Source organism: Cherax quadricarinatus, chromosome 26 (assembly GCF_038502225.1).
Source record: "Cherax quadricarinatus isolate ZL_2023a chromosome 26, ASM3850222v1, whole genome shotgun sequence".
Lineage (NCBI taxonomy): Eukaryota > Metazoa > Arthropoda > Malacostraca > Decapoda > Parastacidae > Cherax > Cherax quadricarinatus.
Genome location: NC_091317.1, coordinates 2,026,928 through 2,052,883, shown reverse-complemented (window position 1 = coordinate 2,052,883; position 25,956 = coordinate 2,026,928). Strand labels below are relative to the sequence as shown.

General features: G+C 40.3%; 1 protein-coding gene across 3 annotated transcripts in view; it reads right to left on the bottom strand.

The window, feature by feature from the left end:
• The window catches only part of cert (ceramide transfer protein), a 97,619-nt gene that overhangs the window by 2,900 nt on the left and 68,763 nt on the right, over nucleotides 1-25,956 (bottom strand). Inside the window, exons 10-12 of one of the 3 annotated variants that reach the window (XM_070088739.1) lie at nucleotides 18,144-18,352; nucleotides 9,344-9,476; nucleotides 8,051-8,101 (exon numbers count right to left, since the gene is read on the bottom strand). In XM_070088739.1, coding sequence (XP_069944840.1) covers nucleotides 8,051-8,101; nucleotides 9,344-9,476; nucleotides 18,144-18,352 — 393 coding nt within the window. Of the gene's footprint in view, nucleotides 1-3,377; nucleotides 8,102-9,343; nucleotides 9,477-18,143; nucleotides 18,353-25,956 lie in introns of those variants that run through there. The other 2 variants (XM_053780542.2, XM_053780541.2) reach the window with 2 other exon arrangements.

Sequence of the window (25,956 nt, the reverse complement as noted above, 5' to 3'; positions counted from 1 at the left end):
ATACTGTTATCCACCATTATCATAGCCAAATATCTGCTCATCTATTACACCAACAATGTAAATAAATTTCTATACTATCCAGTACAAAGCATACCAAAATCATTACGCCAGGCATTTTATGTATACAATCAATCTATATACCATAACCTCTTGCCACACAGATGATAAAGTACTAATCAGATTAATAACCTCAAATGGTCGATAACCCAGGATAATCCCAAGTTATGAAATGTGGCTTATTTCTATTAGGTTCCTGTATAGGTCCTCCCCCAAAAAATACATCCCACAACAGATGACTAACGCTTTGTTATTTGTTTACTGCTTAAGAATTCAAACCCAAGTACTTTTAGTTGTGAGCCAAACATGCTACCACTTCATTACAAAATACCACAAACAATTACAGTGACCAAACCAGAAGGAATGGATGAAGTCATTATTTTTCTCACATTCTTTTCATGCTAAATTTCAGCATCATTTTAACACAGAAATATAGTATATTCATTTTCAATATGATAAATGTAAAAAAAAAATATTTTTAAACAAACCTAATGAGTAGCCATTATCAACAATACTAAACTAACAAAAGAAAATATTTTGCTAAACCACTAGAACACTGCAAAAGAAATACAAAGAATTATACAAGAAACTGCTTCCTTTGACAGAATGCACAGTACTTCTTTCCTCAGTAGAGTAGGGCCCCAACTTACAAAGTTTCTCACTTGCAACATTGGCACTGTGGAACCAATTAATTATGAACAATAACTTGGTCCTTTGACAACAGAACAACTATTATAATTTTCTTCAGTACAAATTATAAAATATTTTTCTTGGTTAGTTTACCAAATGCATTTAAACTTTATGTTTTATGCAAGTATGGAGAACTCATATTTGTTTGGTAAAAACTAATTGAGAACTAAGGCTTCAATATTTACACTGTTAGTACATCAATGGTTGGAGGTGGGTTGGTTGACTGTGGGCCTGGAGGGAGGCCTCCCAATCAGCACTGCTAGCTATGTGTTGGACCTGTTCAGTAAACACTCTCCCTCATACCCACCCCTCACACCTGCACCACCCTCACACCTGCACCACCCTCACACCTGCACCACCCTCGCACCTGCACCGCCCTCGCACCTGCACCGCCCTCGCACCTGCACCACCCTCGCACCTGCACCACCCTTGCACTTGCACCTGCACCACCCTCACACCTACACCATCTTCAAACCACATCACCCTCACACCTACAGTCTTCACACAACATCACCACCTTCACATCCACACTACCAACCTTCACACCTATCTACTTTCACACCCACACTACCTATCCTCACACCCACACCACCCAGCTTCACATGCACCCACTCACACAAATCCTCTCTTGCCCTCTATTTGTGAAAACAACAGTCCTAAAAGTAAAATATCAGATAAAATTCATGTGTAAAAATTAAATGAAATCAGATAAAGATTATTATGGTTTGAGAATGCATTAATTCATTTCACATTGTTTCTTACAGGAAAACAGGTTCTGAGTACTAAACAATGGACTCACAATGAATATTCTGACACATCAACATCATAAGTTGGAGCCCTACTGTATATTAAAAGTTATCACATCACTGGCATCCCTTATCATCATCTTTATCTAACCTAGTTGTGGAAATTGAAAGGTATATCTTGTTACAAAACAATTCCATTGCTCCCCACATTTAATGTAGCTGTCAGTTATTCTATGAAACCAATTAAGACCCTTACAATAAGTTCAGTAAACAGAATTCTTCAGGTATAGTTTTTAAGTAATTCAGCTGAATTTTCAATTTCTATGCTTCATGTGCACTCTTTAATAGCTTCCTACAATGGCAGCCCTTGAAATATTTAAGGCTACATATGTATTAGTGACTTTCTGTGTACACCAAAGAACACTGCATCTGTCCAAACTTGTATGGTAGTAAAATCAACCTCTGAAACTCACACTAATGCAAGCATATAAGGTGAACAGCAACTAATAACTGCAAATACATTAACATCCCTTATTTGGAACTTATTCTTCAAAATTCTTTCCAATTCTGATAAAAACAAATAAATACAGAATGCACCCCAAAATTTAGAATTTTCTAAATACAAAAATATTCAGTAATATGATTATTTTCAAAACTAAATTTTCCAAATACAGTGGACCCTTGGTTATCGGCCGTTCCTGTTATCGGCCAACTCGATGATCGGCTGTTTTTTTGGCTCCCTGTGATCAGCCGTTATTTCGGTGATCGGCTGTTTCGGACGCGTCCGTCCACTGGCTGGGGCTGCTTGCACGTCAGTTTGGCTATATCTTTCAGTGTGTGAGGAAGCTTCTGCTCATACATCCAAACATTTCGCTTATTTTCCATTGTTCTTTGTGTGGTTTTTTTGCAGTGCAACTGCGAAATAAGTAACCAGAGCTCAAAAGAAAGTTCCTAGTAAAGTTCCTGTGGTAAAGAAAGTGAGAAACACCATGGAATTTAAGCGTGAAGTGTACCAGGCATGCAGAGAGTGTAGAAGGCATGCAACGAGTGTAGCAGGCATTCAGGGAGTGTAGCAAGCATGCAGAGAGTGTAGCAGGCACGCAGGGAGTGTAGCAGGCACGCAGGGAGTGTAGCAGGCACGCAGGGAGTGTAGCAGGCACGCAGGGAGTGTAGCAGGCACGCAGGGAGTGTAGCAGGCACGCAGGGAGTGTAGCAGGCACGCAGGGAGTGTAGCAGGCACGCAGGGAGTGTAGCAGGCACGCAGGGAGTGTAGCAGGCACGCAGGGAGTGTAGCAGGCACGCAGGGAGTGTAGCAGGCACGCAGGGAGTGTAGCAGGCACGCAGGGAGTGTAGCAGGCATGCAGGGAGTGTAGCAGGCACGCAGGGAGTGTAGCAGGCACGCAGGGAGTGTAGCAGGCACGCAGGGAGTGTAGCAGGCACGCAGGGAGTGTAGCAGGCACGCAGGGAGTGTAGCAGGCAGGCAGGGAGTGTAGCAGGCACGCAGGGAGTGTAGCAGGCAGGCAGAGAGTGTAGCAGGCACTCAGGGAGTGTAGCAGGCATGCAGGGAGTGTAGCAGGCACGCAGGGAGTGTAGCAGGCACGCAGGGAGTGTAGCAGGCACGCAGGGAGTGTAGCAGGCACGCAGGGAGTGTAGCAGGCAGGCAGGGAGTGTAGCAGGCAGGCAGGGAGTGTAGCAGGCAGGCAGGGAGTGTAGCAGGCAGGCAGGGAGTGTAGCAGGCAGGCAGGGAGTGTAGCAGGCAGGCAGGGAGTGTAGCAGGCAGGCAGGGAGTGTAGCAGGCAGGCAGGGAGTGTAGCAGGCAGGCAGGGAGTGTAGCAGGCAGGCAGGGAGTGTAGCAGGCAGGCAGGGAGTGTAGCAGGCAGGCAGGGAGTGTAGCAGGCAGGCAGGGAGTGTAGCAGGCAGGCAGGGAGTGTAGCAGGCAGGCAGGGAGTGTAGCAGGCATGCAGGGAGTGTAGCAGGCATGCAGGGAGTGTAGCAGGCATGCAGGGAGTGTAGCAGACATGCAGGGAGTGTAGCAGACATGCAGAAGTGTGACAGGCATGCAAGGAGTGTAACAGGCATTCCAGAAGCCAGCATTAGTTTTCAATAAAAGTATGTAATACTGATTTAATTGTTAAAAAATTATTTTTTGGTGAATATTTTTGTCTGGAACGGATTAATTGTAATTACATTAATTCTTATGGGAAATATTATTTCAGTTTTCGGCCATTTCAGTTTTAGGTCGAGCTTCTGGAACGGATTACGGACGATAACCGAGGGTCCACTGTAGAAGTAAAAATTTAAAATTACAGTTACTGTAGAAAAATTTAATATTAATCATTTTTCCATGTATGTTGTCAAATTTCTATCACTCAGAATGTTCTTTAATTTTGACATTCCTCACACAGTTATTCTCCCAAATAAAAGAAATATCAATGTATGTAACTAAAAGATATCTGAAGATTCTACTTTTGAACCATCAGATATGATACAGAACATGTGCACAAATTAAAAAACTGGGACATATATACTGTACTATATAAAATTATGATTGGCATAAGATAATAGTATCATTACACCATTCTCATAGTCATTTTAACAGAATATTGCTACAGTCTGAAATAGTAACTAGACAGAGCTTAAGAGCAATAACCAATTTATAAATATTTTATTAAAATATGAAAAATAAAAAATTAATATGCATACTGTACCGAACTGAAACCCTCGATTTATCAGACTAACAGGGAAAAGCATGTTGCCCGTAATGGCGATTGTAGTGGATAGCCCTGATTGTAAAAATTGTGTACAATTCTGTAACCAACAAACTTATCATTTCCAAATCAACCGACGCAGTGGATTGTTGTCCTGCATTTACAAAATCCATCTAACTGAAGTCCGTTAAATCAGGGGTTTACGTTACTGTCCACATACAAAAGTAATGGGACAAACTTTTGTTCTTGTACTATTGTACTATCACAGTAAGGCAAGTGAAAGCCTTGGAGAGCAACTCTACTTGCTTCACTATTACTCATTAGCATACTTTCTTTAATTAAAATTTTAGACCAAATAAACTGATCTTTATTAACAACAGGAAATATGAGTTAAATGGGAACAATAGATCTTTAACCCTTTCAGGGTCGAGAGGCCCTTTCCTAAACTTGTTCTCAGGGTCGAAAATTTTTCGGAAAAAAAAAAAATAATTTTTTCTTATGAAATGATAGAGAATCTTTTCCCTATCATAACGACACCAAAAGTATGAAATTTGATAGAAAACTTACACAATTATGCTCTCGCGAAGTTAGCAGTCTCGCCAATGTTTACGCATCGGCGATTTCGCCCATTGAGCCCTATTTTTGGCCAATTCCTGTGTACTAGTCGACAAAAATCATATTTATTTTGCTAGAACTCCATTTTTTCTATCGAATGAGTACAAGAAACCACCCATTTACCAATTTCAACTATCCAATAAAGTGGTTAGAAATTGGCAATTTTGCCAATTTCACACAAATTTCAGAAGATGCCAATTTCCAAATAGGGTCCAGAATAAACAAGACAGACATTCCTGGCACTAAAATAACAAGTTCTTTGTTCGTTAGTCATGTCCCCAGGCCCCTCTTAAATTTCTTTCGCTTTCCACTTTGAATTTTTATTCTTACAAAAAATAGAAGATTTACTGTTATGCAGACTACTGCATTAGTGTAGAAATGGTATAAATAATATCAGTGCACTTGTGAAAGACTATTAGACTCACCAGTTGACGTGTATTGGACGCTTGGCATGATTTGTTTACTTTTGAACTTTGGTAAAAATCGAACATTTCTGCTACTTTGAGCTAAATTTCAAGGTACTTTTCATTGTGAAACCAGTCAAAATCATCTCAAGTTCTGTAATATGTCTTCCATTCTATAAAATGAGACCAGGAAAACTAGAATACAACCATAAATACCATACGAAAATATAGTGCAAATTCGCTGTTTTAATCCAAAAACACGGTCAGTTTTTTTTTTCTCATTACGCACTGTGTGCTGCAGGATTTTTTTTATACTGTGCACACTGAGCACATAGACCCATTCTTTCATATGTAGGCCTACCAGCTTTCTCTCGCTAGATTTGAAGGCGCTGGAATTTAGGCGTACTAGTACGTCAATAACCCTGGTGTGTAAGCCATACTAGTACATCGAAAACCCTGAAAGGGTTAAGGATAAAAGACATACATACCATGACAGAAATCCTAGAAGAATTCACACAACAATACAAGAAAAAATTAAACTGGCCATTTCCCACCTAGGCAGGATAATTCGAGGATTCGTCACTCACTGAACATTCATCACATATCTCTGCTTGTTTTTCTAGAAGATAGACACTACACTCCAATGTTGACCCAATAAGTCACAACTTCTCCATGCCACTTTCAATGTACAGAGACTACTTCGAAGTTTCCAAAGCATAAGCCCAGCTAAATACGTTTCCCTGAATCCCTTCACAGATATTACATTCCTCACACATTTTCTTATCATCATCTAAAAAATTAGACCAGTAAATCTCTCCTTTGTTCCTCTTTTCCACTTCTTTACCACACTTCTCTTTTTTTCCTAAATTATTTTCATTTGATAACAGAATATTTGAAGGATTAGATGGCCTGGGCAGTGATTCTTGAAGTGCCATGTCTAGATAAGAAAAAGTCAAACTAAATCAGGCAGACAGAATTGCACCTATATACAAGCAGTTTAAAACTTTGTGCAACCACTGGACCACATGAAAGATTATATAAATTGCCTTGGTAAATTAACTTAGAAGTATGAGACAAAATAAAATATCAAATTCTCTCATAAGAAATAGGGCTTTAAAATTATGCTCTTTAGGGCCTGATGCACAACACCCCTGTCCATTTGGGCACTCAATAACCAGAGGAAACTGAGACTCTTTAAATGCAAGTTTCAATCACCACTAAGCACTAATTTTGCTGCATAATTCCACAAGTAATAAATACATTAATGATAGTTTTTATTTTAAACAATTCTGACCAGACTGAAAGGTAAAATTATTCATAACAGGTCTATTATCAGTGATCTGGATCCCGATTTTATGTTCCCATTTCTAATGAGTTACATAGGTGAAGGTTATGTGAAATCTACTAGTATTAGATATACTGTACCTCCCTATGGAAGTAATAAAATGAGCTTCAGTCTGAAGACAATCAACTAATTTATAAAAATATACTTGAGACTTGTTTTCTCAAGTAAATTATAGAGAAAAATATAATAAAATTAGGCAAAGGGCACATACATAAGTGCAATCCCCTACCATAGGATGAATTACAAATTGTTGTAAACACTACTCTTCCAGTAGGGGGTAGCCCACTACACACCCTCGATGCCCTCTACACACTCCTGGTGGCAAGCAACCCACTACACACTCCCAGTGGAGAGCAACCCACTACACACTCCCAGTGGAGAGCAACCCACTACACACTCCCAGTGGAGAGCAACCCACTACACACTCCCAGTGGAGAGCAACCCACTACACACTCCCAGTGGAGAGCAACCCACTACACACTCCCAGTGGAGAGCAACCCACTACACACTCCCAGTGGAGAGCAACCCACTACACACTCCCAGTGGAGAGCAACCCACTATACACTCCCAGTGGAGAGCAACCCACTACACACTCCCAGTGGAGAGCAACCCACTACACACTCCCAGTGGAGAGCAACCCACTACGCACTCCCATTGCAGGGTAACTTGCTATACACTCTTAGTTCAAGGCAGCCTGTTATACACTGCAAAGAGCAATTCATTCATGTTTATATCCCTTCATTTAGCGTGATAAATTTTCAAACATACAAAATACACTACTACTACTAATCTCATTCATGTCTTGTGTATTAATGCTAATATATTTAGTATTGTATAATGTTTCAATATGCTATACAGTTCACAGTAATTTATCCCTAAACATTTATTATCTTAAACCTATAATTCTTTACATTGCATGGTTAAGTATTTAGAAAGTATTATGGAAAATATAAAAAGCCATGAAATCATATAAAAAATTAATCTACTTCTTAATAATGCACTTCAGCAGAAGTACTGAGAATCAATTTTTTTTTTACACAGGTATCAAACATTTTAAACAATCTCTCACTGTAAATGAATTAACCACATTTTGACTTCAAAACTTCCTATATATGTTTTATCAGCATTTTCCCCTAAATGCTTATGCTTAACTGTAGTGCTCATATTCTAGTAAAATACATGTACTCTGTTCACAATTATGAATATAATATTTTACCAAAGCAATACTATAAAGCTTTGGAGAAACTTCATCTGAAGTGATTAGTTATATCTGGCAGTATTGAAATGATACTTTGGTAGCAGTCCCCAGTTCCCTTAATCACAGCCAAAACCTTTTATCTTAACCGTTTGACTTAAAATAAAACCCTTAACCTCTCCAGTGCTTACTGTGATCTTTAATCTTCAGCCCTGAGAATGCTATAGGTTGGTCAGCAGATTTGTCAACAACGTACTGTGTGAATCTCTTGAGAAACTTCGGATACTCACGCTTATATACAGTCCTTAGCACAGAGGCAGGAGCCCACCCACCAGGGTTCACTGTGGAAAACAAACTCAAACTAAATCACAAATCACAACAAATGTTAACTTAAAATTTCCATTCTACATCAGCACATTTTAAATCACAGTACAGTACAGCAGAAATTTGCAAGATAATGCTTAGTGGAAGCTATGGAAAATTTTTACTGTTTATTAAACTATGGTTTGGCAACTGGACTACCCATAAAGTGTGCGATATTAATTTAACCCTTAAACTGTCCAAATGTACATCTACGTTTGCACGCGTAGCGCTCCGACCTTGATTTTCTCTATAAGAATGTAAAAAAAAAAAACGTAGATCTATGTTCGGAGCGCTACGCGAGTGAACGTAGATCTACGTTTGGAGGGTTTAAGGGTTAAACAGTTTCAAGCATGCACTGTTCAAAGTTCATTCATTTGCATCTACAATGAACAGATAGATACTACAATACCTAGCATGAAATACTAATGTTGCACTTTAAAAGGTCTCAAAGCATAAAGACATAAAAATGTACACTAAATTATAGAAAAGAACTCCACTGAGATGACGATGCACAAAAATAGAAAGAAATAAACAGTCAAAAGAACTGTTCTGAATCAGATTTCTGAATTGAGGGCTGAGGGGCCAAACTGGAATTGCATCACACCTATTTTTACCCAATTTAAATTGTGGTAAAGCACTAATGCACTATAAAGCATGTAATGGTACTGGTGAGAAAATATTTTTATCTATGTAAACAAATTGTAGAAAAATTATGGTTGCATATTTTTATCCATACATTGGCCCCTTTGTGATAAATATACATTACGAGTTAAGTGAATTCCAAAAAATCTGTTACAGTTTGATGGCTCATAACAAACGTAAGGAAATTAACAAGTTCCATAGAAGACTAAAATGCTGGGAACAAGGGGCTAGTACTCCTTTTTATGTATATGAAGTATGTATAAATGTTCAGAAAGATCCGTTATGAATGAAAGGATGTTAGATGTCTGAGCACTAAGTGCAGCAAAGTTAAAAGTGGAGGTGAAGTTTAAATAAGCTGAAAAAATGAGATTAAGTCACTAAATGATTAGATTCAAAAACTGTGTGGTTTAGAATAAAGGTTAGTTGTGAGAAATTACATGTATTTATGAGCATAAGAAAGGAGGAACAGTGCAGCAGGCCTGTTGGCCTGCTGCAGGTGCCTCTTTTCTTAATGTGCTAAAATACATACAGTACAAATATTAATTTGTAACAATAATATGGCCTACACATTCACTCACCTACGGAACAATATGTTATCTTTGTTAGAAGATTGTCTCGTGTAACAGGTTCACCGTGAGCAGGTGGTGGCTCGATGAATGTTTGGCACACAAAACAAACTGTAAGGTCCACTCGAACACATTTTCCATCCTTCTGAAAATACAGAAGCATTTGAAATGTGGGAGGAGTGGTGAGAGGTCTAGCATGCAACATAACATTACTTCTCTCTCACAGACGCAATCAAACCCCCTCTCTCCCTGGGTGATTCGCACTTTAAATACTGTGTATAAGCATTATCCCCATTTTCCTCATATTTTAATTGATGATGAAGAGGATATGAAAATACTGTAACTGTTGATGCAGGAAACAGCTGATTGAGTCCCAGCTGTGGAGACTTGCAAAGTGATAAACAATATGTTTATAAGCACTGTTTTTCACTGAACATAGAAGCAGTCGTTAATGAGGGGTATGGACAACCAGAAGCCTGTAATTTGGTCATTAAATGAGCTGGAGACAGTCATTAAGCAGGGAAACTATCAAACTTTTTTTTCTGGTGGGGTAGGGGTCATTCAAAATTATATTAAGCAAACAGTTGTTCAGTAGGTAATCACTATAATCACTAAAAAATCAAGTACCGTAAATGCTCAGAACACACACACACACACACACGCGCGCGCGCGCCCCCGCCCATGCCTGCCCATGTACACACCCAGATATCAAATCCTCAGGAAAGATAGAGGGAGCAGAAGGGAAGGAGTTGCACTGCTCATTAACCCTTTCAGGGTCCGTCCCGTAGATCAACGGCTTTACGTTGAGTGTCCAAACCGTAGATCTACGCCAAAATTCTAGCGCCATCAAATTTAGCACGAAAACGCTCATAGGCCTACATGTGAGAGAACGGGTCTGCGTGGTGGGTGTGCGCCACAAACAAGAAATCTAGGCACCCGCATAGCATTGTGGGAACGCCGGCTCAGTTACCCTTGTTCACCATGCCTCGTCGCAAGTCAGCTCTCACTCCCCGGAAAATTGGGACTCTCCTCTTCCTATCTGATAGTTCTGACACTGATGGAAGTGGAAATGAAGACGAATTCTACGGCTTTGATCAGTTAGTGACCGAAAAGAATGACCAGGATATCGATAATAGTGCAGAAAACCCTGACGATCCTCAACCTTCTACCTCTGGTGTGGGCACTCGTGACTCACGGTCGGTTGTTCCTCATCGCAAGAGAAAACTAATATTTTCGCGTGGTCAGGCCTCTGACTTCAGTAATGATGATGATAGTGACGTGGACTGTGATTTTATTGCGCTCAACGATCATTCGAGTAGTGATAGTGAGGAATCATATTCACCAGTGAAGCGTCGGTATGTTCGCTCCCGCATGCGCTCGGGTAGTGTACCCTATGCTGTGCCCAGGGGACGGAGTACATCCCGGAGTACATCCCGTGGCCCAACACCAGTTTTAGGTAGTGATAGTGAGGATGATGTGGCTACACTTGGCATGGATAGACCACAGGCATCAGTGGATGGTGTTAGTGGTGATGGCAGTGGCACCGCCATGCGTGACTCACCAGGCCACGCTGGGACCCACGCTGCTGACTCGTCAGTTCAAGGACAAAGCGGAGCGCCAGCCACCAGCCCACCACAACCACAACCACCCGCACAACCAGCCTATGATGTCCAGTATCCACCAGCAAACCGTATGTGGGATTGGCAGCAAAATCCCAATTTTGTTCCCAAGCCTCACCACTTTGATGACTCTCAAAGTGGAATTCTACCTACTTGTCCCCTTGGAACCACGGCCAATGAACTGGAATTCTTTGAATTATTATTTGACCAGCCATTGATGGAAATTATTGTCAGGGAAAGTAATAAGTATTTTGAGTACACCATGGCAAATACGATCTTATCACCACAGTCAAGACTACACCGATGGAAAGAGACGACTGTTGCAGAAATGTATTTGCTTTTTGCAACAATAATGCTTATGCCTCACGTCTATAAGCATAATATAAAAGCATACTGGTCCACAGATCGGCTAATTTCTACCCCGGTCTTCAGTGAAATCATACCAGTGAACAGGTTTATCTTACTCTTACGTATGTTGCACTTCTCTGACAAAACCAGACCTGACAGAAGTGACAGGTTATACAAGATTAGAAATGTTTTCATGTATCTCAAACAAAAGTTCAGCATATACTTTTATCCATTCAAGAATCTTGTAATTGACGAGTCTTTGATTTTGTTCAAAGGTAGACCGTCATTCAAACAGTATATACCGAGCAAGAGGAAACGCTTTGGTATAAAACTGTTTGTACTCTGTGAATGTGACAGTGGCCTGGTGTTGGATATTGTTGTATACACGGGGAGTAAAACATAGAAAGATACCAAGATATTATTGGGTATCTCAGGTGACGTAGTGAGAAACATGATGGCACCTTATCTTGGTAAGGGGCATACATTTTATACCGATAACTGGTACACAAGCCCATTACTCAGTGATTTCATGCGAGTGAACAAGACAGATGTGTGTGGCACAGTGCGTTCTAATCGTAAACATATGCCCAGGCTCAACGCAGGTGCTCGTGGTGATGACGTGCAGGTGTTTACTGCCAATGACATCATGGCATTACGGTGGCATGACAAACGAGATGTCACATTGTTGACAACCATTCACCGTAATGAAATGCAAGACAGTGGCAAAGTTGATCGAGTGACTAATGAACGTATTCGAAAACCAGTGACAGTGATTGATTATACACAAAACATGCGCTTGGTTGACAAATGTGACATGCAGATTGGTTTTGTTGACTGTGTTCGTATGAGTTACAAGTGGTACATGAAACTTTTCTTCCATCTCATGGACATTTCAATGCTCAATGCATATAATATGTACCAAATAAAGACTGGCAACAGACCACCGTATGGTGAATTTTGTTTGTCTGTTGTCAGACAACTCATAATGAAGTACCAGGTAACAACACCTGCTATACAACAAGGTCCTCGAATTACTCAGGATATACCCAAGCGTTTGAGGAGGGAAGGTGATCATTTCATAATACAACTTCCTTCAACTCAGAAGAAATTTGCTCAGAAGAGATGCATCGTCTGTGCACAAACAAAAAGACGGCAACAAAGACGCAAAGACACTCGGTTTATGTGTGAGGAATGTAAGGTGCCTCTGTGCATGGTGCCTTGTTTCAAGGAGTTCCACAAGCTCCAGCAGTTCTAAAACCATGTCCAGTGATTGTAAATATGTAAATATATGATAGAACATTAGTATTATACAAGATTTGTGCATGTTTATTGTAATAAACAACAATGGTAAACAATAATATGATAATAACTTTAGTGTGGTTATTGTGTTCAATACAGTGAGTTTATATATATACATTATATACAGTATTGGTCTATCAGGCCCCAAATGTTAGTAGGAATAGAAAAAAATTGGAAAAGAAAAGAAAAAACAACAAAAACCGCAAAATAATGTAATGCGCGTATGTGGAATTCGTCGATGTTGCCGCCACCACATCATTTTCGACAAACTTCTTGGCACTGTATCTCGGTAAGTACTGATCAGAATTTTTTTTTTTGTCTTATTACCTTCACAAAAATATGTTCTTTAATTCTGTAATAATTTTTTTTTTTTTTTTTTTTTTTTTTTCAAAATTTCTTGGACACTGGAGCACCACTTCAGATTTTGGCCTTGGACCCTGAAGGGGTTAAAAACTGGTAGGGATTTGAGGAAATGGAAGGAATGGATGAAATGGGCAAAAGGGACTACACAGTAGGAACAATCCAGTCTGAGGGCCATAAGGTGGTAATTGCAGTAATGTACAACCCATTACAGAACTGCAGGAGGCCAAGAAAAGAATACGAAGAGAGCAACAGAGCAATGGTAGACACACTAGCCAAGGTGGCCAAAAGAGCTCACACGGGGAGAGCAAAGTTACTAGTTATGGGTGATTTCAACCACAAGGGGATTGACTGGGAATACCTGGAGCCCCATGGGGGTCCTGAAACATGGAGAGCCAAGATGATGGATGTGGTACTGGAAAACCTCATGCATCAACATGTTACACACACTACCAGAGAGAGGCAAGAATGATCCAGCAAGACTGGACCTAGTATTCTCCTTGAGTAGTTCGGATATCGAGGACATCACGTACAAAAGGCTCCTTGGAGCTAGTGATCATGTGGTTCTGTGCTTTGATTACATAGATGAGCTACAAGTGGAGAGGGTAACAGGAATAGGACGGTAAAAACTAAACTACAAAAGGGAAGGGACTACACAGGCATGAGGAACTTCCCGCAAGACATTCAATGGGAGAGAGAACTGGCAGGAAAACCAGTAAAAGAAATGATGGACTATGTGACAACAAAATGCAAGGAGGCAGAGGAGAAGTTTGTTCCCAAGGGAAAGGAAGGGGGGCAAAAACTAAGTGCACTAGAGAATGAAGAGAGTACAGAAGACAAAGGACCCAGGAAAATGAAGAGATTAGCCAAAGAGCCAGAAACGAATATGCACAGATAAAAAGGGAGGCTCAGCGACAATACAAAAATGACATAGCATCGACAGTCAAGTCTGACCCAAAGCTGTTGTATAGCCACATCAGGAGGAAAACAACAGTCAAGGTCCAAGTAACCAGGCTGAGGAAGGAAGGTGGGGAGTTCACAAGAAATGACTAAGAGGTATGTGAGGAGCTCAACATGAGATTTAAAGAAGTATTTACAGCAGGTTGGTAGACAGCAACCATTCGGGGAGGTACTACTGTCCTACCAAGTGAGCATAAAAATGAAGTCTGTATTTTACATGATGGTAGGATTGCTGGTGTCTTTTTTCTGTCTCATAAATATGCAAGATTTCATGTACGTCTTGCTATACTTACACTTAGGTCACGCTACACATACAAAAACACATTTATGTATACACACTCATCTGAGTTTTCTTTGATTTTATCTTAATAGTTCTTGTTCTTATTGTTTTTCCTTTCATATCCATGGGGAAGTGGAATAAGAATCTTTCCTCCATAAGCCATGTGTACTGTAAAAGTCAACTAAAATGCCAGGAAAAATGGGCTAGTAGCCCCTTTTCCTGTATAGCCTACTAAAAGAAAAAGGAGGAGAGTGGTGGAGGACCTAGAAAGAGACGAGCTTATAAACGACAACCAGCATGGTTTCAGGGAAGGAAAATCCTGTCACAAACCTACTGAGTTTTATGACAAGGCAACAGAAATAAGACACGAGAGAGAGGGGTGGATAGACTTCACTTTCTTGGACTGCAAGAAGGCCATTGACACAGTTCCTCAAGAGGTTAATGCAAAAGCTAGAGGATCAGGCATGCATGACAGGAAAGGTACCGCAATGGATGAGAGAATATCTGACAGGGAGGCAACAACAAGTCATGGTACGTGACGAGGTGTGAGAGTGGGCGCCTGAGATGAGTGGGGTTCCACAGGGGTCAGTCCTAGGACCTGTGCTGCTTTTGGTACATGTGAATGACATAACAGGAGGATAGACTCAGAAATGTCCCTGTTTGCAGATGATGTGAAGTTAATGAGGAGAATTAAATCGAACGAGGATCAGGCAGGACTACAAAAAGACCTGGACAGGCTACAAGCCTGGTCCAGCAAATGGCTCCTTGAATTTAACCCCGCCAAATGCAAAGTCATGAAGATTGGGGAAGGGCAAAGAAGACTGCAGATAGAGTATAGTCTAGGTGGCTAAACACTGCAAACTTCACTCAAGGAAAAAGATCTTAGAGTTAGTATAATACCGAGCACATCTCCTGAGGCGCAAATCAGCCAGATAACTGCTACAGCATACAGGCGTCTGGCAAACCTAAGAATAGCATTCCAATACCTCAGTAAAGAATCGTTCAAGACTCTGTACACCATATATGTCAGGCCCATATTGGAGAATGCAGCACCAGTTTGGAATCCACACCTAGTCAAGCACATCAGTAAAGTACAGAAAGTGCAAAGGTTTGCAACAAGTCTAGTCCCAGAGCTAAGGGGATTGTCCTTCGAAGAAAGGTTAAAGGAAATCGGCCTGACAACACTGGAAGACAGGAGGGTCAGGGGAGACATGATAATGACATATAAAATACTGCGAATTGACAAGATGGACAAAGACAGGATGTTCCAGAGATGGGTCACAGAAACAAGGGGTCACAATTGGAAGTTGAAAGACTCCGATGAGTCAAAGGGATGTTAGGAAGTATTTCTTCAGTCACAGAGTAGTCAGGAAGTGGAATAGCCTAGAAAGTGATGTAGTGGAGGCAGAAACAATCCTCCTGATCCTGTACTCTCTACCTCTGATACTCAGTCAGACGATCAACCTGAATGTCGTTATTCCCTACGTACACGACAGATATTGAGAAATCCTCAAGTATCATTTGTTACTTCCAATTCAGATTTGCCTCAAATACAGCATGAGTTAGCCAGTGCAACAGAGTTTGATCCTCCCAGAGATGACACCCATTCTGCATATATCAATCTCACCCTAGCAGAGTTGGGGTTAAATGTAAATAACCTGTATAGATGAATAATTACAGTATCAACTTATCAGTATTCAATAATTTTTTTTTTTGTGTTCACGTTCTCTCCGAATTCTGAGAGTTAACAGTCTAGATTTGAGTGCACCGAATCTGCCTTTCTGTTAAACACTTTTTTCTTTGTATATATTCCTTCCTCAGAATCTGTAGATCACATGAATACAGATCGATCGATCAAAATTTTTTTTTTATCACTTCTATTGTGTAATTCCAACGTTGAGTTTCATTCGATGAGTTGTGCTGTATCATACCTTGTATTGCATTACAGTTTCATTACAGTTTCAGTTACATAAGCTTCCATTCCAATATTCTACTTATGTATGTTATAATGTTCAATTGTTGTGTACTTTGACATTGTATAGAATCAGCCCAAGCCGTACACCTGCCGTCTCTAGTTTGTAGTAGCTGTATGTCGGGATGACATACGTTAGCATTGCCGAGCTCTCAGTAGTAGTACCAGTTCCTAGTAACCAGTAACCAGTTACCAGTAACCAGTGTACCAGTAGATGACTCACTACCAACCGTCTGTGTGAATCATTGACTGTATTCATATTGCTGCTGACCATAGCAGGATTTCAAACACCCTCACCCTGTAGAGACTTGTGAGTCAGTCGTAGTTAGGCAGCAGAGAGAGACAGGTCAGCTGTTGGCGCTTTCCATACTTCCCGTTATATATTATACGTACTACCAGCCTACATGAGTATTTTTACCCATCCACGTATCGAAAACCCACATGACAGAGGCGGGGCCAGGAGCTATGACTCGACCCCTGCAACCACAACTAGGTGAGTACACACCCACACACACACCCACACTCCCACACACACACCCACATACACACACACCCACACCCACACATACACACACATCCACACATACACACCCACACACACACCCCCACACCCACACTCACCCACACCCACCCCCACACACACCCACCCACACCCACACACACACACCCACCCACACCCACACCCACACACACCCACCCACCCCTCCTGGTGTACAAACTCTTCCTCAACGCATTCAGTATACTGGTGTATACCAATTTTTTTTCATCATCATGCTGGCCATCTCCCACTGAGGCAGGGTGACCCCAAAAAGAGAGAAACACTCTCACCATCATTCACACATAATTACTGTCTTTGCAGTGGCATGCAGATATAACAGTTTAGATGCCACTCCAAAGAGCAAATATCTCAAACCCCTCCTTTAAAGTACAGGCATTGTGCTTCCCACCTCTAGGCTAACCAATTTCCCTGAATCCCTCCACAAAATATTTCCCTGTTCACACTCCAACAGTTCATCAAGTCCCAAAAACCATTCATTCCTATCTAATATACTCACACATGCCTGCTGTATGTCCAAACCCCATGTACACAAAACCTCTTTTATGCCCTCCCTCCATTCTTTCCTAGATAAGATACTTTATTTCAGCCTAATACAATGTTTGTACAAAGGTGAATGACATTTAGGTGTGCATGCAGAAAGCCCCTCAATATGCAGAGCATTTCAGGCTAACTTCAGATTAACAAGACAATGACAATTTGAGTGGTTTTATACACAGTCTTTTTGGTGTGCAAATATAAATCTAGGAGTTACGATCCCTACCCCTCCTCCCCTCCACTACAGATTTATACACCCTCCAAGACATCCTATTTAGCTCCACCCTCTCTAAATGACCAAACCACCTCAACAGCCCCTCCTCAGCCATCTGAATAATACTTTGAGTAACTCCACATCTCCTCCTAATTTCCACACTCCGAATTCTCTGCATAATATTTACACCACACATTGCCCTTAGATCATCTCCACTGCCTCCAGCCTCCTCCCCACTGCAGCATTTACAACCCATGCTTCACACCCATATAAGAGTGTTGGTACCACTATACTCTCATACATTCCCTTGTTTGCCTCCATGATGATGTTTTTTTTGTCTCCACAGATACCTCAATGCACCACCCAACTTTTTTCTTTCATCAATTCAATGGTTTACCTCATCCCTCAAACCCATTTGCAGACAAGTCTATTCCCAAATATCTGAACACATTCACTTCTTTCATATTCCTTCCCACCAATGTGATATCCAATTTTTCTTTACCTAACTTGTTTGATACCCTCATCACCTTACTCTTATCTATGTTCACTTTCAACTTCTACCTTACACACTCTCCCAAACTCATCCACTAACCTTTATAACTTCTCTTTAGACTCTCTCTAAAGTATACTGTCAACAAAAATAACAGTCGTAAGAATGTACTCTTACCGGGTCATCAGGATGTTCGGTAGATTGATTACATACAATCCAAGTGTCATGAGCATTTCCATTGGCTGGATCTGTGGAGGGTATCTGTCTTATGTGTGACCAAAAGAGAGCATCACGCTGGGCTGTTGGCCATACTCTTTTGTGTAATTGCAGGAAAATAAGAGTATCATCTGATATTCTGTCCAAGACAGTCATTTGTTCAATACTTGCTGAAATGTAGAGGAATAATTGCAAACACAGTAATTAAAATATCAAAAAATGAAAATATTCTACTTATAAAAAAAAAATATTTAACAAAAATATATTAAATACTATGCTATGCTAATGATGACTTCCTTTATAATTTTTTTTTTTTAACAAGTCGGCCGTCTCCCACCGAGGCAGGGTGACCCAAAAAGAAAGAAAATCCCGAGAAAGAAAATACTTCCATCATCATTCAACACTTTCACCTCACTCGCACATAATCACTGTTTTTGCAGAGGTGCTCAGAATACAACAGTTTAGAAGTATATATGTATAAAGATACACAACATATCCCTCCAAACTGCCAATATCCTTCATAAATATCAATTCATTAATGTACATTCACAAATGTCAAATTAACCATGTAACATTTTCTAACCTTGGAGAAATTTTCTAACAAAATTTCAAAGATATTCTGAGAAGAAATATGAAACCAATATGAATTTTCTCATCTTTAGAAGATCAATTAAAATAAAACAACAAATTACACAATATTTAATATGCTTCGATATGTATCAAATTTAGGGTTTGAAAAAGGTTAGTGTAATTCAATACAAGATCATGCATATAAAGTCACTCAGTGTTGCGGTTACCTATGGTTGATATACGTAGTTAAAATGTAATCTTGCATAAGGTCTTATAAAAAGTTACTGATTATGTAATTGTACCAGAATTTTGACTCTGAAGTGGGTCAGATGCCAAGGCTAAATTTTTTTTTAACACGTCAGCCGTTTCCCACCGAGGCAGGGTGACCCAAAGAGAAAGAAAAAAAAACATCATCATTATTCAACACTTTCACCATCACTCATACATAATCACTGTCTTTGCAGAGGCGCTCAGATACGACAGCTTAGATATCCCTCCAAATTGCCATTATCCCAAATCCCCTCTTTAAAGTGAAGGCATTGTACTTCCTATTTCCAGGACTTAAGTCTGGCCTAATATGTGGTTGTACAGATACAGTTAATACATGAAACTGAGGGCTGAAGAGCTGGTGTTGAAGTGGTTTAGGTATGTTAGAGAGGATGGATGAAAATAGAATGACTAGGAGGGTACAGTAGAGCCCCGCTTTACGGTGTTTCACCTGATGGCGTTCCACTAATATGGCGATTTCAAATGACCAAAACTTGTTATACGGCTCCCCGTGTTTTTAATATGGCGTGCTCCACCCAGTTTGTTTACATTCTCCGTGAGCACACTTCTCTATTATGTCTGGAAACTTGCCAAAATTTCAAGTGTTTTAAAGTTACTGCATATTTTATATGTACTCTGATAATTATACTCATGTGTACCTGTACCTAAATATACTTACACACTGTGCTGGCATGCAGGTACACACTGTGCTGGCATGCAGGTACACACTGTGCTGGCATGCAGGTACACACTGTGCTGGCATGCAGGTACACATTAAAATCACTGAGACTCTCTCTACTCTTGAAGATGCCATAATAATAATCTCTTGGGTACATTGTATGTCATATATTACATTAATATAAACATTTCCATTAATCCAGCTATGATATTTTTTTCAAAATTGTATAAAAAACACACTACATAACATATAAACATGATACATACACCCACAGTATAAAAATTAACAAATATGAGATGTGTTTACCAAGCGGTTTGCAGGAGTGACAGAAGAATTACGTTTTCTCTAGTCAAACACAAGTTACTGGGGCAGAACAGTAGAAAAATATTCCTTTCATATGCCTTCACTCTATCTATAGCTATTCGCAACCCTTGTGGGTTTGTGATGTAGCGCTTGAGAAGTCACTAAGGGAGACCTAACTCCAGTAAATTGTCACACACCTTGCCTTGGCAAATAGCTGTCAGACACACCTTTTGGCTTAACCCTTTGACTATTTCAGTCGTTTTTATGAGGATAGTGAGGCTCAGGTTAGGGTGTGTAGAAGAGAGGGAGAATACTTCCAGGTAAAAGTAGGTCTTAGAGAGGGATGTGTAATGTCACAATGGTTGTTTAATATATTTATAGATGGGGTTGTAAAGGAAGTAAATGCTAGGGTGTTCGAGAGAAGGGTGGGATTAAATTTTGGGGAATCAAATTCAAAATGGGAATTGACACAGTTACTTTTTGCTGATGAAACTGTGCTTATGGGAGATTCTAAAGAAAAATTGCAAAGGTTAGTGGATGAGTTTGGGAATGTGTGTAAAGGTAGAAAGTTGAAAGTGAACATAGAAAAGAGTAAGGTAATGAGGGTGTCAAATGATTTAGATAAAGAAAAATTGGATATCAAATTGGGGAGAAGGAGTATGGAAGAAGTGAATGTTTTCAGATACTTGGGAGTTGACGTGTCGGCGGATGGATTTATGAAGGATGAGGTTAATCAAAGAACTGATGAGGGAAAAAAGGTGAGTGGTGCATTGAGGTATATGTGGAGTCAAAAAACGTTATCTATGGAGGCAAAGAAGGGAATGTATGAAAGTATAGTAGTACCAACACTCTTATATGGGTGTGAAGCTTGGATGGTAAATGCAGCAGCGAGGAGACGGTTGGAGGCAGTGGAGATGTCCTGTTTAAGGGCAATGTGTGGTGTAAATATTATGCAGAAAATTCGGAGTGTGGAAATTAGGAAAAGGTGTGGAGTTAATAAAAGTATTAGTCAGAGGGCAGAAGAGGGGTTGTTGAGGTGGTTTGGTCATTTAGAGAGAATGGATCAAAGTAGAATGACATGGAAAGCATATAAATCTATTGGGGAAGGAAAGAGGGGTAGGGGTCGTCCTCGAAAGGGATGGAGAGAGGGGGTAAAGGAGGCTTTGTGGGCAAGAGGCTTGGACTTCCAGCAAGCGTGCGTGAGCATGTTAGATAGGAGTGAATGGAGACGAATGGTACTTGGGACCTGACGATCTGTTGGAGTGTGAGCAGGGTAATATTTAGTGAAGGGATTCAGGGAAACCGGTTATTTTCATATAGTCGGACTTGAGTTCTGGAAATGGGAAGTACAATGCCTGCACTTTAAAGGAGGGGTTTGGGATATTGGCAGTTTGGAGGGATATGTTGTGTATCTTTATATGTGTATGCTTCTAAACTGTTGTATTCTGAGCACCTCTGCAAAAACAGTGATAATGTGCAAGTGTGGTGAAAGTGTTGAATGATGATGAAAGTATTTTCTTTTTGGGGATTTTTTTCTTTTTTGGGTCACCCTGCCTCGGTGGGAGACGGCCGACTTGTTGAAAAAAAAAAAAAAAATATACACCTTACGAGCCAATGTGTTTGACGTATATATGCTCAAAAATTCTAGTGGCTTCAAATCAAGCAGGAGAAAGCTGGTAGGCCCACATGTGAGGGAATGGGTCTGTTTGGTCAGTGCATGCAGTATAAAAAAAATCCTGCAGCAAGCAGTGCATAATGAGACAAAAAAAAACTCAGTGTTTCTAGATTAAAACACCGAATTTGAGGTGTATTTTCGTATAGTTTTTTTGGTTATATTTTCATTTTCGTAGTCACATTTGATAGAATGGAAAACACATTATAGAAATGGAGGTGGTTTTGATTGGTTTTACTATGAAAAGGACCTTGAAATGGAGCTCAAAGAAGGGGAAATGTTTGAATTTTGCAGATGTTCAAGAGTAAACAAATGACATCATTGTCCAATAAATGTCCAACTAGCCATTCTAATATGCAGTCATGAATGGGTTGACATTATTTATACAATTACATGCATTACAATATTGCAGTAGTCTGCATAACAGTAAATCTTCTTATTTTTTGCTTGACTAAAAATTCAAAATAGAAACCAAGAGTAATATGAGAGGGGCCTGGAGACGTGACTGATGAACAAAGAAAATGTTATTTTAGAGCCAGGAATGTCTCCATTGTTCATTCTGGACCCTATTTTGAAATTGGCATATTTTTTAATTTGCATGAAATTGGCCAAATTGCCAATTTCTGACCACTTTACTGGGTAGTTGAAATCGGTAAATGGGCAGTTTCTTGCACTCAATTGATAGAACAAATGAAGTTCTAAAGAAATAGCTATGAGTTTGGTCAATTGGAACAATGGAATTAGCCAAAAATAGGGCTCAAAGTGGGCAAAATCACCGATTCGTAAATATCACCAAGGTTGCTAACTTCGCAAGAGCATAATTCTGTAAGTTTTCCATCAAATTTCCTACTTTTGGCGTCATTACCATTGGGAAAAGATTCTCTATCATTTCATAAGAAAAAATTATTTTTTTTTTTTTTCAAATATTTTGTGACACCAGGAGACACCTCAGGATTTGGGGTTGTGACAGTCAAAGGGTTAAGTCAGGTCTTTTGTTCTTGAAATAGTATCAGGTCGTAACATGTGGTCTATGCCTTATGGGTAAGGGGGGTGCTTTAAGAACCACATAAGCTCAAGGAAACAGCAAGAGGGGGAGAGAGGTTGGTGACAGGTCTGGTGAACGGGAGCCCTGGACCACGCATTGCGAATCTTGGGTCAGCTGGTCAGTGAATTAAGAGTACAAGTCTGAGTTACTGATAACATCTACCCTTTCCCTGGTAATAAGTCTCATAGGTCAATTGTTATATTATGTAATTTTCCGTCAGGATATGTTGTATTCTCGCTCTTTATGTTATTAAGTAAACTACAGCCATAGTTCCCATTTTTATTTGTACCCTCTTATGCTATTCCCTGTTCTGTTAAGCACTGGGATAATACAGGAGATGTGTTCACTTGCTGGGATACCTCATGCAGTGGGTGAAGGTCTCACAGGTTTAGTACTATGGGTCTATGAAAGAAAGATGAGGTGAATCCTAGAATTGATGAGGGGAAAAGGGTGAGCGGTGCACTTAGGAGTCTGTGGAGACAGAACTTTGTCCCTGGAGGCAAAGAGGGGAATGTATGAGAGTATAGTTTTACCAACGTTCTTATATGGGTGTGAAGCATGGATGATGAATGTTGCAGCGAGGAGAAGGCTGGAGGCAGTGGAGATGTCATGTCTGAGGGCTATGTGTGGTGTGAATATAATGCAGAGAATTCGTAGTTTGGAAGTTAGGAGGAGGTGCGGGATTGCCAAAACTGTTGTCCAGAGGGCTGAGGAAGGGTTGTTGAGGTGGTTCGGACATGTAGAGAGAATGGAGCGAAACAGAATGACTTCAAGAGTGTATCAGTCTGTAGTGGAAGGAAGGTGGGGTAGGGGTCGGCCTAGGAAAGGTTGGAGGGAGGGGGTAAAGGAGGTTTTGTATGCAAGGGGCTTGGGCATGCGTGAGCGTGTTTGATAGGAGTGAATGGAGACAAATGGTTTTTAATACTTGACGTGCTGCTGGAGTGTGAGCAAAGTAACATTTATGAAGGGATTCAGGGAAACCGGCAGGCCGGACTTGAATCCTGGAGATGGGAAGTACAGTGCCTGCACTCTGAAGGAAGGGTGTTAATGTTGCAGTTTGAAAACTGTAGTGTAAAGCACCATTCTGGCAAGACAGTGATGGAGTGAACGATGGTGAAAGTTTTTCTTTTTTGGGCCACCCTGCCTTGGTGGGAATCGGCCAGTGTGCTAATAAAAAAAATAATAATAATAATATCACTCTAAAAATGGTGTGTTGCATAAGAATAGAAGTGTTGCTCTTTATTTATTCTACTGTACCACTGTGGAGACAAGTTGTACACACTGTAAGGTGTTTGTGTAAACATGTATGAACCATACAGACGCATTCATCCGTTTGTTTACATAGTACTCGTGGCTCTGTCCTCTTACTCGTTCTCTTTCTCTCTCTCGTTTATTCGTTTTTATCTCACTTATTCACCTCTCACCCTACATTAAGACTACAAATATTTTAAGGTAAGTAATGAGTGTACAGTATATGCTTTTTATCACTCTATTGCACTTTAAACACATCGTAGTATATTATGTGTGGGTGGGGTCACCAGGAGGGCTACAATACCTGACTTATTACAATAAATACTACTCACCTTTTGCCCTACATTAAGACTACAAATATTTTGAGGTAAATAATGAGTGCACTGTGTGTGTATTTTACTTTTTATTGTTTTTTAATGTCTAGTTCTATTGCTAACTTAATATATGTTAGTGTAAACTTGTTATCTGGCATTTATATGCATTTATAAGTGGAAAAAATGGCATTCCGCTCTCCGGCAATGTCCGCTTTCCGGCAGTAGCCTGGAACCTGAGCTGCCATATAAGTGGGGCCCTACTGTATATAAAACTTAGGTAGAGGTATCTCCAGGATGGGTAGCCAGGTTTGAACATCAAACTATGGGCTTGAGCATCAAACAGGCTCGTGCGAGTATATTAGACTGCAGTGAATTGAGACAAGTGGTTTTAGTGACCTGATGTGCTGTTGGTGTGTGACTGATTCAGAGAAATGGATTGACCTGACTCGAGTCCTGGAGGTGGGAAATACAGTGTCTGCACTCTGAAGGAGGGATGAGGTTGATGCAGTTCAGAGAGTCACATGAACTGTGATGTCAACATGCCCTTGGAGAAAGAGACTGAGTGAATGATGGTGAATGGTTTTCCTCTTTTTGGATCACCCTACATTGGTGGGAGATGGCCATTTTTTTTTTTAAGAGGGGGGGAAAGAGAGAGAGAGAGAGAGAGAGAGAGAGAGAGAGAGAGAGAGAGAGAGAGAGAATGTGAGAGAGAATGTGAGAGAGAATGTGAGAGAGAATGTGAGAGAGAATGTGAGAGAGAATGTGAGAGAGAGATAATGTGAGAGAGAGAATGTGAAAGAGAGAATGTGAGAGAGAGAATGTGAGAGAGAGAATGTGAGAGAGAGAATGTGAGAGAGAGAATGTGAGAGAATGTGAGAGAGAGAATGTGAGAGAGAGAATGTGAGAGAGAGAGAATGTGAGAGAATGTAGAGAGAATGTGAGAGAATGTAGAGAGAATGTGAGAGAATGTAGAGAGAATGTAGAGAGAATGTGAGAGAATGTAGAGAGAATGTGAGAGAATGTAGAGAGAATGTGAGAGAATGTAGAGAGAATGTGAGAGAATGTAGAGAGAATGTGAGAGAATGTAGAGAGAATGTGAGAGAATGTAGAGAGAATGTGAGAGAGAATGAGAGAATGTGAGACTGTGAGAATGTGAGAGAATGAGAGGGAGAGAGAGAGAGAATGTGAGAATGTGTGAGATAATGTGAGAGAGAGAATGTGAGAGAGAATGTGAGAATGTGAGAGAGAATGTGTGAGAGAGAATGAGAGAATGAGAGAGAGAATGAGAGAGAATGAGAGAATGAGAGAGAGAGAATGAGAGAGAGAATGAGAGAATGAGAGAGAGAATGAGAGAGAATGAGAGAATGAGAGAGAATGTGAGAGATAATGTGAGAGAGAGAATGTGAGAGATAATGTGAGAGAGAGAATGTGAGAGAGAGAATGTGAGAGAGAGAATGTGAGAGAGAGAATGTGAGAGAGAGAATGTGAGAGAATGTGAGAGAATGTGAGAGAGAGAATGTGAGAGAATGTGAGAGAAAGAGAATGTGAGAGAAAGAGAATGTGAGAGAATGTGAGAGAGAGAATGTGAGAATGTGAGAGAGAATGTGAGAGAGAATGTGAGAGAATGTGAGAGAGAATGTGAGAATGTGAGACTGTGAGAATGTGAGAATGTG